General features: G+C 44.6%; 1 protein-coding gene across 2 annotated transcripts in view; it reads right to left on the bottom strand.

Moving 5' to 3' along the window:
* NUP210 (nucleoporin 210) overlaps positions 1–11,728 on the bottom strand; it is a 126,745-nt gene extending 115,017 nt beyond the window's left edge. Inside the window, exons 1-4 of one of the 2 annotated variants that reach the window (XM_059715830.1) lie at positions 11,499–11,577; positions 9,549–9,638; positions 3,082–3,218; positions 1,399–1,530 (exon numbers count right to left, since the gene is read on the bottom strand). In XM_059715830.1, the coding sequence (XP_059571813.1) occupies positions 1,399–1,530; position 3,082 (133 nt within the window). In that variant the 5' untranslated portion in view covers positions 3,083–3,218; positions 9,549–9,638; positions 11,499–11,577. Of the gene's footprint in view, positions 1–1,398; positions 1,531–3,081; positions 3,219–9,548; positions 9,639–11,498 lie in introns of both variants that reach the window. The other variant, XM_019495401.2, reaches the window with a different exon arrangement.
* Positions 11,729–14,269: the final 2,541 nt, after the last annotated feature.

Genomic DNA, 14,269 nt, shown 5'->3' with positions numbered 1-14,269 from the left:
CAGTTCTTCTCATTGACATTTGTGGTATATGATTTATAAATCGACAAATATAGTTTAGGCCCTATTAAGTGTCCAAAATATAAATAAGCTCTTACAAATGCTTAGACATACGAGTACAGTATATATCATTTGGTTTCTTACTTCATGCAGCATTCTAAAAACCATTTGTATAGTTTTGAGGTAAGGTTTGCCATATTAAAGCATCAGATTTTTTTCAGTTTGCTAAGCAGAAGGCAGGATGGAGTAACAATGTAGGACTAACTGGTTGAGAAAGAAGTGAGCTTTTGTACGCTGTTGCCTCTCTGAACCACTCGGTCTCTAAGGTGTCACTGCCCTGCTGCCTTCTGCCTGACTTCAAATTAATACAACTAACCCCCTCTCTTCAGATTATTATTCACAGTCTAGCCAGCATAGGCTCGCTCACTCTCTCTCATACTTATGGGTCCAATAAGGTTTCAGTCAGGTCAGTCATTTCAGTTCTTTCTTGAGGTACAGGATAAGAAGTTATGTCATGAACACTGCTATTAGAATTCTGTTAAAAGAAAAGAAGGCCAGATACTGGCAGAAATATAGACTAAAGGAGGAAACCAAAGTCTCATAAGTAGGGACCTATCGAATTCACAGTGGAAGTGGGCTGTGCAGCAGCTCCTTTAATCTTGCAGGTTCCCCCCCTCCCCTCCCCATTGCTGATCGACTGAGGGGCCCTGGTGGCCCTGCTGCTGACTGGCCAAACAGCATCATATTTAAAATTGTGTTTTTTGTCTTCCTGCCAATTAGGAGCGAGTGACAGGACCCCTCTGCCCATTGGTAGGGGGGAGCATGGGGGAACCTACAAGATTAAAGGAGCTGCCAGGCAGTCTACTTCTGCCGTGAATTTGGTAGATCCGCAAGTATAAGCTTGCTTAGACTCAAATAAAGTGCAAAATCCCATAGGATCTACAGTTCAACTCAAAAGTGTACATCTCTGCTAGTCCAAAAATTTCTGGAAAGCTCTACCCAACTAAACTAAATCTCAGTGTGATTGAATGTGACATTTCAACAGGACAAATATTATGACTTCTTTCACTTCACTTTTTGACCATTGCCCTAGATGTAGAAGTAAGTGCAGATATCCCTAGTAGGGAGATTCTGATATTTAAAAATGCCATCAATACCAAAGGTCAGATTTCCGAGCAACTAGGAAAAAACAAAGTGTATGAAGCAACTGAGTGCTTGACAGGTTCTTTCTGAGGTTTGGGATATCTAGGTGATTACTGAATCATAAATATTATAATACACAAGTGTGTGCGCCAACAGGCAAACTGTTCTTCAAACTGTTCATTCTGATCTTTGCTTCACACTGAACTGGATGTTAAAGAACTCTACTAAAATGTTTACAGTGTAATAGCAATCTCTTACCTTCAGAATCTAAAGCCTGAATTTTCAGTTCCAGTGGTGAATCTTCCAAGTAAAGTTCTCTTGTTGTGGACACAATTTGGATGCCATGAATTATGTCAACTATAGCATCACAACGAAGAACTTGACCAGTCACTTAGATAGAAGACAACATAATTAAAACTATTAGAGCAACAAGATGGAGCGTATCTTAACTAGCATGGCAACACAAGGGACTTACAGAGAGGACAGAAACTAGGTTATGAATAGGGCTGTGCGAAGCTATGATCCCCGATTTGATTCAGCAGAGATTCAGCCCAATTCAGTGACCGGATCTCCATATCAGAATCGAATCAGGAGACCCTTTAATCTCTCCAAATCGAATTGGAACTCTCTGAATCAATTCAGACAGATTTGGAAAGATCTGGAATTCAGACAGACACAGCTTTAACTGTTTTTTCTACATACCTCTAGGTAGCAGGTGGCTTGTGAACACTGCGATGCTGGAGCACGTGGAGTGTCCCACAGAAGTGTGGGGGCCTCCCTAGTGCGCTCCGCAGCAGACCCAGAAGGGGACCAGAAGCTCTTCCAGTCTGCTTCCGGGTCCACTGGGGAGCACACTGGGGGGGCTGTCCTGTGCCCCCCCCCCAGCTTGGCAACTGGTACACCTCCTGGGTCTGGGGGGGGCACAGCACCCAGCGTGCTTCCACAGCGGACCTGGAATTACTTCCAGTCCACTTCCAGGTTTGCCACCAAGCACGCAGGGGGCCCCCTGCACTCCTGCAGGATGCTCCATCTGCCCCAGCATCACAGCATTCATGAGCCGTGCCTGGTACCTCGAGGTATGTAGAAAAAAAATATTAAAAGCTGTGTTTATGGCCAAATCACGGATTCTCTGAATCAGCATTGAATCTTCAGATCCGGTTTTGGCTGACTCGAAACAGGGACAGTCATCCGAATCAACAAATCTAATCGCTGTCTCCAATTCAGGCTGAATCTGAATTGAATAGGGCCCATTTCGCACACCCCTAGTTACAAACTCTACAGAGAATCTTAATGCAGAGGTGCTTACAGTTCTGAAAACAAGAAAAGTAAAATAGTTCTCTTTCTTTTACTTGTAAGTGTTTCAGTGAACAACTTCTACTTTATTTCCCCTACAGAAAATGATTGTAGTGTTATGGATTTCAGAGCGGCAGCAACTTCCTACACCCCAGGCATAATCCAATGGCAGCAATGGGTAGCGGTAAACAATTACTCTTGATATGGCATGTAAAATACTGACCATAGTTTTTGGATGAAAGGCAAAATAACATAAGCAGTTTATTATACAATGATTTCAAAACATGTATATCACTTTACACATCTGTCTCTAAAAGCAGATAGCGAACTGCTTGTACACAGACATGGAGGTATACTCCAATTTTCCATACGCCAAATATTTAACCCTGCAGTATGTGAAATTTGTATTAATATCCTCAAATTTATAAGGGCTGCACATGTCTCACTCACTCTGACTTAAGACCTTCAAAGAACTTGATTTCTCTTCCATTTACGATCTTACAGGTAAGTGAACATACAACTAAGTATTTCACATTTTCTTATGTATATAAGCATATATTATCCATTAAAGATTCACCATGATCCTAAACTTGAAAAACACATTTTTTTCATACACATGGCATGATTTCCAAATAGATAAAAGCTTACTTATATCTTCAGCAAAAATTATACTTGTCAGACGTGTTGGCTGTGATGAACGTGCCTGGACAACAGCCTTTTGGGAACACTGGAGTTCATTTTGATCTGTAGGTTCTATGCTAGCAACCTCCGGCCTGGTGGATGACCTGCAGAAATATCACTCCAAGTTACTATACTGTAAGCCAACTATTAACAAAAATATGCAACTTGTCTTAAAAGCATCCAAAGGAGAAAAAAGTCACAGGTCTCGATTCTATTATTTTTAGCTGGATTTTCATACTCTACCCATTAGTATGGAATCTGAACATCAGCTTATGCTATTTATTTAGCTCAAAAACATCCCTATATGCTTTAAATTAAGCCACAAGGACTTCACCTTGTAGTGTATTAACTTAGCAGCAGACATGGATAAAATACAAACAAGATCTTGAAGTACAAGCCAAAATTAAGTTTTAAAACTAAATGAACATGAAAACAGCTATTCATCACTTGCAATCAGTTGCATTTCCACAGGAAAAGGTGTGGAAAACCAGAATCATCATCCAATAACCCAGCAGTTCCCAAACTGACAGACTGCGCACTAGTATGAGCAGAACAGCTATGTTCTGTTTTGGTTTCACCTGTTTCGGAGGGACAGGAACCATTTCAGTGTTTTGGATTGCTGTTCCATTTCAATTCGGCCAAATCTGTTTCAGCACTGATTCAGAGATTCGGATCGGCCGGGCAGACAGGCACAGCCGGGCGGCTGGAAGTCCTCCCGTGGCTCCACCAGCTGCGCTTGCCTCTGCCCAGGTGAGGGGAGCTGCAGGGAGCAGCCCCCCAGGCTGCCCTGCCCAGCTCCGGCCCCTGCCTGGCCCCAGCCTCTGAGCACTTAAAAAACAGAAAAAGCCCCGCACTCACTGGATGTAGCAGCAGCAATCAGGGCCTCTGAGGGCTTGTGGTAGAGACCCCCTGTGCAGCACAGGGCTGTGGGGATCACCATTGCCCTTGTCCCTGCCTGGCACCCGCATAGCGGCTGCCCCACAGCACGGGTGGAGCGCGGCTTGGCAAGGTGCTGCGCACTGTCTGGGAGCTAGGGACATTGGGGCTGAGCGACACCGGGCTCTGGCTGACTATTGGAGCTGCCCCAGCTCCTAGACAGCGGGCAGCACCCTGCTGAAATGCACCACACTCGCACAATGTGACAGCTGCTGTGTGGTTGCCAAGAAGGGGAGGAGATCCCCACTACCCCGTGCTGTGCAGGGGGGCTCTGCCATAAGCCCCTCAGAGGCCCTGATCACTGCTGCTACAGCTGGTGAGCGCGGGGCTTTTTTTTAAGTTCCGGGAGGCTGGGGCCAGGCAGGGCAGCCATAGGGGCTTCTCCCATGGCTCCTCCACCTGTGCTCAGCACAGGCTGCACTGAGCAGACTTGGGTGCTGGTGCTGGCCCCAGCCAGCAGCGCTAGCATGCTGTTGTCCCACATACAGATCTCGGGGCCTGTGCCCCCTGGGAGGGCTGCAAGGCTATGCTAGACTCCTCCCAGGGGGCGCAGGGCCCCGGATCAGCATGCGAAATAACAGCAGGCTGCCGTCCCACCCCCAGAGCACTGGGATTGGAAGGGACCTCAGGGACAGATCACAGACACTGGCCAGCTACAGATGTCAATATTAGAGCAGTCCTTTTGCCCCTCTTCCCCCTCCCTCTTCTTAGTTTCCGTTTCCCTGCAAGCCCGGCTCCAAAACATCTGAAACGTTTCGGCTGGTTTGGTTTTGTTTCAGAGATGTTTTGGAGCCTTCTGTTTTGTTTCAGATTCAGTGTTTCGGGTGCCAAAACGGCTGCTGAAATTTCACATAGCCCTACTGTGCACTACCAATTTAAAATGATACAACCTTAAGTACCGCCAACAAATTTTTGTCATATAATTATAATAAATCTGTTAACGTGTACCGCTGACAGGTTGCCTGTGTACCACTAGCAGTACCCGAACCACAGATTGGGAACTGCTACAATAACCAAAATCACAATTACCCAGAGATTTGCTAAGATACAGGCCAATAATAATAAAAATGATGAACAACATTTTACTAATTAAATGCAAAACTGATTTAAGGTTCTTTGGTTAACGCATGCAACATTGCATAAATCTGCAAGCTTATATCATTCTATTTTGTGCTATTTAAACCTACATTAAAATTTTGACCTAAATTAAATTCTTGGCGCAATTCCACTCTAACTTAAAATTGTGTTGCTTTATCCTGAAGTGAGCTTCATACTGTTATATCCTTAGACTTCCATGAAATTCGTTGCAGAAGTACAGCCCAAATTGCTAATTTCTTAACTACAGCAAGGGCTGAAGGATGGATAAAAACTGATGACTTATTTAAATAAAAACAACATTAGAGATTATTATTTTAAACTTAAATAGGTTTATTTTTAAATAGAAAAATATATGTAATTATTTAAAGCTATAACAACTTATATTAAGCCTAAAGTTACTACGATCTTTAATAGCCACAAAAATAGCATTCAGCAAGTAGATGTTTGTTGCGACAAAATTAAAAGAAAGTCCTACCTATGAACTGAGGGAAGTCACTGATTAAGTACCTTGAAGGCAGGCTGAGCATCACCTTACAATTACTCATTAACAGAGGCAGGAGCTTTCAAAGATGACAGACTACTGCATCAAATACTATGAATGGACTTGCATAGAGAACAGAATAGAATGGAATAATGTAAGGTAAATATAAAATAGAGGGAAAGAGGGAGGCAAGAAGGAGGCCCTAGTGAAAGAGGCAAAGGTGAACTGAAGAGATTAAAGGGGATAAACAAAACAGTTTAAAAAACTGAGATATAAAGGTTATAAAACCATGTCCAAATAATGGGATAAAAATCCAGTCTCTGTTGCGACCATACTTTTGAGATCTCCACCAGCTCCTTGTCTTGTCCCTGCTGCAGGGCTCCAGGCAGCAGGTAGGGAGGGGAAGTGGTGGTGGGCAGAGAGGAAGCTGCAGCTGAGGGCTGGGAGCACAGGACTGGTGGGAGCACAGGGCCAAAGCCGGCGGGAGTGGGGGGAGGGGGTGCTCAGGTGGGAGCAGTCAGGGCTTGGCTCCATGCAGATTGCCAGAGAGCAGGGGAGGGGGGAAAAAAAACGTGGGCTGCACCCGGGGGCGGGGGGGAGGGGGGGCACAAATAAGGGCGACTACCCTGGGCCCTGCAGAGCTGAGCGGTGTGGCGACTCTGCGCTGCTGCTGGCTTCATGTCCAGCCACTTGGCCTCCCCCCCCACTGCCGAATCCACCGCCTCCAGCCTCTTGTCCCACACGTCCCCACTGCCAAATCTGCCATTGGCTTCCTCACATCCGGAGGCAGGGCCCCACACAGGCTGATTTGCCCCAGGCCCCGCACCCTGCTCAGGGTGTCTCTGACTGCACCTGCACTGCCCAGGCAAAATCCCATAGGATTTACAGTCCAATTCAAAAGTGTACATCTCTGCTGCTCCAAAAGTTTCTGGAAAGCTCTACCCAACCAAGCCAAATCTCAGTGTGACTGAATGTGACACTTCCACCTCCAGCCAGCTCCCAGGATCTAGCACTCGGGCAGCCCCACATGTGTATACCTAAACCCATCACACCCCCCTGACACTTCCCACTCCCACCCCCCACCATATCCATCCCCACCCCCGTCTCCCATACTCACAGTCAGCCCACCCCCCAGTTTCCACCATATCCAGGCAGAAGATAGGGAGGAGGCCAGATCCCTCTTCACACTGCCTGGATCCCACCTCATGCCAACCTACTCTGCATCCTTGGATTGGGACCTGTGCCACCCCAGCCCTGCACACTTGATCAAGTCACTGGCCTGCAGGGCTCCCAATGGATCCAGAAATTTGGCAGCAAGGGAATGGTGGCAGCACCATTCTGTGGTGACTTCCAAAGCCATGGCAATTAACACTGCTGCCACTAACCTGTAGCCACATTTTTGGACACATGTGAAACCCTAAGGGCCAGATACCATAGATTCATGGGCCAGATCTGGCCTATGAACCAGGGGTTGAGCACCTCTACCTTAGACCTTTATGAAATATCTACTATATGAAGAAAATAGACTCTCCATTTTACTGTATAACATTATTTTCATCCTCCTCCAGGTTTGGCTCAGAGAATTAATATGCCCAGGAAATTAGTAGATTTACTTTGCAAAACACTGAGGCTTCTACAAAGCATTAAGGAAAATAGGATGTTGTGAAACTCCATGCTTTTCTGATGCAGTAAATGATCAACTAAAGGATAGGGCCTTACACAGACACTGTTTTAATATATACTTAGTAAGGTGAACTATAACATATGGCTAATACCTATTTACACTTTGCAAAGTGATTTGAGATGTATGGATGAAACCACCATGCCAAAGAACCACTTTTGACAAAAATTTGGAGTGAAGGTGAAATATACTGTATATATCACATTGTCAATTTAGCTTTTAGTGAGCATACTTATCTCATTAGATATGCAATGACAGGTGCAAAGCTCCATACAAAGTATAATTCAGCCAGCCCTGCTCACTAGTTTAATTTGGTAACCTAGCTGTCCACTCACATTTATTTTTCTGACCATGGAGAACAACTATAACAGCTGCTTATTTCTACAGCACTGTTAATACAGAGGTGCTTTAGAACCAGAGCGGGACTCTGCTACAATAAACAGTCACGCTCCTCAGTGGTTCTGAGCGTCTTCTATTTCCTTTGAAGTAATTTATGCTTCCCCACTTAAAACCATCATTTTTTAAACTCTTAAGAGTTATCAAGATTCCTTAAATGAATCCATCTCAATGTTTTCATTCTAAGATTGCAGACAAAAGTGCCTAGGGATGCTGCTGAGGTCCACAATGTTTACAAACAGCAGTATAAATAAAATTCTAGTCAATTTTGGAATTTTATTTATCCAGAATCCCAAGTCTCTTATATTGGTATCCCTAAGCTTCAAAATGGCAGCAGGGGCACTTTTAACTAAAGTTCGTTTGATGAGCTTTAGTTAAAGCACTCCAGCCGCCATTCTGAAGCATGGGGACATTGATACACGAGACATGATGGTTGCTGGAGCAGGCCAATTAGCATGCCCCAGCAGACTCAATTAATCGAGTCTGCTCCAAGTGCATCAGAGCAGCCTCCCCATACAACTACAGTCAGCCTTTATTTCTACCGAAGTGAAAAGAAATATTTTAATCAGTCTTCAAGGCAACAGTTTGTTACAAGTCAGTTTTAGAGGTCCTTAAATGCAAGTTAAAAAGAGAGCTCTGCGAATCTAAAAAAGACACTGCTTCTAAACAATTTGATTATGATAAAAAAGCTACAATAACAATCTATTTCAGACCTGATATTGTTGAATGCTTGGGGTTGGCAACATTGCACAGAGTGTTGATTACATGTTCTTGAAAATAATAATGGTAGCTGTGAAAACAAGAGCTAGAGACCAGTTTTACAAAGAAACAGCATGGGAACTTATAACTAACTTTGGACAGTTAACCAACCCATCATTGGACTTGACTTTGCAAATTAAGATGCCTGCAAGGAACATTAAGCATTTATCCCCCTCAAAGGGAATAGGTTTCAAAGATAGATATTTAGGTCAAGACCAACCTTGAACTTTTCACATAAAATTCATCTTAAGAGTCCTATAAGAGGGTTACACAACTGCCTGATAGGCAGAATGTGGGTGGAACAGTTTGTATCAGGGCTCTTAGATGACACCATTAGTATTGCACCATGAGCTTGGGGTACATGCATCTCATATGACAGAAGGATTTGAACCAGCAGCAACTTTTCAAGACTTTTTCACTTTGATGCTTTTAATAAATTGTGCAGAATTAAGTAAGCATAAAGGATAATCCATTGAAATGCACCAAAAGCATATCTGCAATTTTTGTACATGTTATTTTAATTACTTTGGTATCAAAAGACAGGATGGATAACAGGAAAAAGACAAGTTTTTGATATCAATATAGTCAAACTAAAGAACAAACTCTATTCAACCACACCTAGGATATTCAAAGATGCAACACATATAAAGTTACAATAAACATAGGAGAACTTTATACAAAGTATTCACAATTATAACATACTGTATATAGAGCAACTCCCTAGTAAGAAACTCTGTTGCAACATATAGGAACAGAGGGCAAGTGCACAGATGTTTCAGAACTTGCTGAACTCCACTACCCTCAACTACCCAGCAGGCAAATTCATGTTAAATGGCGAACCCCATGTTTCAGAGGACAGCATTAGAATCCTCGCACAAAATTTCTTTTAAAGATCTTAGAGATGAGCATGTGGTGGTGGTGCAGTAGGAAAGGAAGATTAAAAATTAATAAACATGCTTAGAGCACCATTATGCTCCTTAGCCCTTGTACTCTGTTCAACAAAGAGCTACTACTTCCTTTTTGTAAGTAGAATTCTGCCACCCACATCCTGTCACTGTAAGATAGAAATTAATGTACACTTACAGCGGGAAGGTAGAAAATGATGCCACACCTTCCACAAATTCAGCATAGTTGGAAGCTACTGTCCTTCACTCCGAAATAAAATCCTAAATCCTAGGAAAATCAGACACAGGGAATGAAATAGGGAAAAAAAGCCTTGAAACTTCTTTGGACTTAGGAATATGACCCAGAGCTAACAGTGCATGTTCCCTGCAATAGCTACCAATTAAACTTCAGTGCACTTTACAAAGGAAGATGATTTCTTTATCCCCATTCTACAAATAAGAAAACCAACAAAAAAAAAAAAAGCACCAAAAAGCGAAGCGTAGAACGGAGTTCTCTCAAATCTTAGTCAAGGGCTCATCCACACACACTTAACTTTGTTAAGTTTCACACAGAATTTGATTCGATAACTTTCACTACAAGCTTTATATTATAATTAGAATCACATTCTAAATAGATGGCTGGTATAGGAAAGTTTATAGTTGTTCTCATTAAGATTTTTTTTAACTTTTAGTTTTGATTATATTACTACATGGGCCTCCACATGCGTATGGATGTATGCTTGTGCAACCCCTCAAAATGTTGTTTTTTTTATACTTCTATAACAGGTTTGTCCTGTCTTTTACTAAGCCATTGTGACAGTGCTGAATGTTTTTACCAGCCTCCAGCACCTTTAAAAAAATAGCAGGAAAACATTCATAGAATATACTTGTAGTCGTCATTAAAAAGCCCTAAAGGAAGCAGTAGACTAATGTAATTCAATGTTTTAATTTAAAAAGCAGCAGGACTTAATAACTTGTTTCCTCTTTCTTTTCTGTATAGGATTAAAATAAACTTTTAATGCAACTCTACTGCTCTTTCTGTGCATAAGCAACCTCAAACCTTTAAGAAATCAAAGAATTATAATCAGCCTGTGAAAGTCTAGAACCCCCAAGCAAACACATGCACATGGAGGAACTTGAATGACAACTTAAGTTAAACTATACCATGTAAAAATATATTCCACTAAAATGTGTTTTGGTGGAATATATGAAATGAAATGTGTGCAGATACAATCACAGCTAGATTTGAAATACCATCATTTCTTCTGCTGGCCACCTCGCCATTACTGCTCCTCCAAATGAGAGATGCATTACTTAAAACATGGATGTATAATCTTTAGTATGAAGTTCTTAGTAAGTGCCAATATCTTCATGCTGAGACCCTGAATCTGTCAAATTCCTGGAGTTTCAAGAAATCCCACTGAGTTCAATTTAGTCAACCCTTGCGTCATCTCATGTGAGCTTCACCTGCTACTCTGGGATGGAGGCAGCTAGGAAGAATCAGCTCCCATTCAGGGGAGTGCAAGTATTTGATGGTATCCTGCATCTTTAATTGCATGCCTGACCCTGCAGGATTATTGTTAGGGATGAGCTTAAAAAAAAAAAAAAAAAAATTAAACTACCTAGTGCTTCACTGGGTTTCTTCTGAAAGGATATGTGCCTCATGGCATCCAGTGATGTAGAAACATGGTGCTTTTCCAGGCTCTGGTTATTAAACCCGTTATCACACTAGAAATATGGTGCCTCCTGTTCAGCAGGCAGAAGCGCCAAGGCCCGAGCTCACGGGTCACTGGAGCGGCTACAGGGATGAATACGACCCCAAATTGGGGCAGAAACCTGACCGCCCGCCTGGCACGTGGCCGGGCCGGGCCCCCAGGACGCGCTCCCCTCCCACGTGCAGATCTTCCTGCTCTTTACTGTCGGTCCCCCCTCGCCCACACAGAGCACCAGCCCGTGGATTCAGGACACAACCCGGGAGGCCGGCGCGGGTCAGCCGGGCTCCGCAGACCACCCCCATCCCCGCGATCAGCCCGGGCAAGGACCCCAAGGCCCGAGTCCATCCCCTCCCCGCGTGCACATGCGGCCCAGAGGCTGCGGCGCCGACGGGCCCAGCCCTGCAGCCAGGTGAGCGCCTGCCGCCGCCACTCACCAGCGGTAGCAGCCCTCGCTGGCCTCCAGCGTGAAGTTGGTCCTGGTGCCGCGCGCGAAGGGCAGCAGCACCTTGGGGATGTTCAGCTTGGAAGCCGAGGCCAGGAGCAGGAGCGGCGGCAACAGCAGCAACAGCGGCGGCGGCCGCGCGGGGCCGGTGCGCGGAGCCATGCAGCCGGCGGGTTGGGCCGGGGCCGGAGCCGGGGCCGGGGGCGGCGGCGGCGGCGCGGGCTGCCTACAGGAATCGCGCGCCCCGCGCTGCCATTCGAGACCCGCGGGGGAGGGGCTGCGCGCGGGCCGGCCGCTGTCACGTGGGGCGGGGGGAGCTTTCGCTTTCGCGCCTCCCGCGCGCCCGGAGGCCTCCGCTGACCGCAGCGGGGAGCGGGCGGCCCGGTCCGGTCCGGTCCGCGGTGCTCAGCTCTGGCTCTAGCAGAGGTGTCTCCCAGCTCCTTAGTAAACCCAGGTGCGGCCGGACTGCAAGTGCTTCAGAACCACCGAGCCTCTTGTCACCCCCGTGTCTTCTGCGGCTGAAAAAAAAAAAAGAAGCCCCTGTGCTGCAAAGATCTGCTCCAAAACCAGTTGTAGCCTCCTGATCCACTGCGACAGGTGGGGAATCTTGCCACAGTGACTGTCTTCTATCGAGGATGTGTTTGGTAGCCATGTTGGTCTGAGACAAAATGAAATGCAAAAGTCTTCTAGAGGTCTTGGTTTTTGAGATACCTTTTTATTAAACGAACTAAAATATATATAGATAGATAGATAGATAGATATCAAGATACATAGATTGCAATTCCTTAGTTGGTCTTATAAAAGGTATCATCTCAACCAAGAGTTGTAGAGTTTTGCATTTCTTTTTGTCCTCTATCAAGGTGTTAATCTCCACGTCACACCTGTGTTCAGGCACAAGCCACCCTTTGACCCTCATTATGGCCCTTCGGGAGCTCCTCCTTTCCCAAAGATTCAGAACAAAGAATTAGTAGTGTCCAAATCCAGGCCCTTTGCTATCAGCATTACCTCAGAGAAGCATTCCCCCCCCCCCACCCTTTGGATAAATGAATCCCCAAAAGAAAGAATGGTGAGTGGCAGGGACAGGCTGCTTTCCGTCCTGTACTGACAGGGAAAACTGAGGCATGGAGCAGGTTTTTTTACTTTCCAGTCAAAATGCAGCAGAAAGTTTAAAGAACCCTGGCATCAAACATTCATACCTTGTCCTGATTGGTAGAGATGGTTACCCAAAACACGAACTAATATAGGTTTCTTTTTCTGTAACATCACAAGCAAAAACTGTATGACCATTTCTTGAATAGTTCATAAGGAATTTATTGCAAGATTGGTGCATTTGTTTTTGTTTTTTAAAACGAGGAGGGCAGTGGACTAGAGGTCTCATGCCTCATAGAGCTCCCCCAAGCTCAGGCTGTCCATCATGTTGTTTTCTTTAAGAGCTTAACCTAAATATTGTAGATTTTATTGGTAATGACACCAATACTCAACATTGTCTTCCACTTTTTGTTATGTAAGACCTTGATTTCAGTTATTTCTAACTCTGCCAGGCTTTAAATATAACGGAATCTATCTCCCTTTTGCTCTCCGTGTCCCTCAACAACACTGAGTGTTTAAGACGCTAAATCATTGGTCACCAACCAGTGGATCTTGGAGCTTCTTGCGGTAGATCTCAGAGCTTCTTGGAGTTGATCTGAGGCTAAGGTGGGGGGCTGAGTGCCCACGTGCATGCACGCACGTGCCCCAGCCCAGCAGGTCAGTCCATGGGGGAGGGAAGGGATGGGGGCTAGATCAAGGCACCTGTGGTGAAGGACAGTGCCACAGAGGCAGGAGCAGGGTGGGACTTGCCTGCTGGGGAGGTATGCCCCCAAATAATTTTTTCTCCCTCTGCCTCAATCTGCGCCCCCCCTTCCCTCCCCATAGACTTACCTGCTGGGTGGGGGGAGGGAGTGGGGAGGTGGCGGCACACAGTAGATCTTGGGTTGCTTTTAAATGCCAAAGGTAATCTGCTTAAAAAGGTTGAAGACCACTGTGCTTTACATTCGGAAAACATCAGACCTATAGCAGCTCCAAGTAGATATTTTTTAACAGGATCTCTCTCTGGCTCAGTTCCTCACCTGTAAAGCTGACCTCTCAGCAGTGCAGTAGAGATACATTTATTAGCATGTCTGAAATGCACAGATGTTATTTTGATGGTACCATAAAATGGCTCATGATTAAATTAACACTTCTATAGTCACAACAGAGGCTGGATTGTGTACGTTATGGGAGTATGTATAGAATGAAGAAGATAAAACAGTAGCTACCCATTTAGTGAGTGCCTTCCATCCTGTGGCTTGAATGAGAAAGAGAAAATACCCTGTTGAGAAAACAGTGTGATCTTGTAATTAGAGATATGCATACACACAAAGAGACGGAATTAAGGCAGGCAACCTTAACAGTGGCATTTCCTGACTTGAGTGGCTGACTTTGCAGCCATAATATTCCTTTACTGTAATTTTTAGTCTGCATTTCACAGTGTTGAATGGAAAAGATTACTGGAAAATCATTTGCTTTTACTGAAATATTACTTGGATTTAGGTAGCTTAGTAACAAGTTTCTTAAGGAGCAGCTTAAAGTAATTATGTGTTAGTAAAGCTCTGGTGAAAAATGAAAGAGGAAGACAGCGCTTCAATGCCTGACTTATACCTAAGTAGTGCATGGAGATCTATTTGATATCTTTTAGAATAACTGAAATACAGATTGCACAGAAACTAGGGATGCATAGCGTAT

This window comes from Alligator mississippiensis, chromosome 12, assembly GCF_030867095.1.
Source record: "Alligator mississippiensis isolate rAllMis1 chromosome 12, rAllMis1, whole genome shotgun sequence".
NCBI lineage: Eukaryota > Metazoa > Chordata > Crocodylia > Alligatoridae > Alligator > Alligator mississippiensis.
Note: the sequence above shows the minus strand (reverse complement) of the source record. Positions and strands in the feature narration are given on the sequence as shown.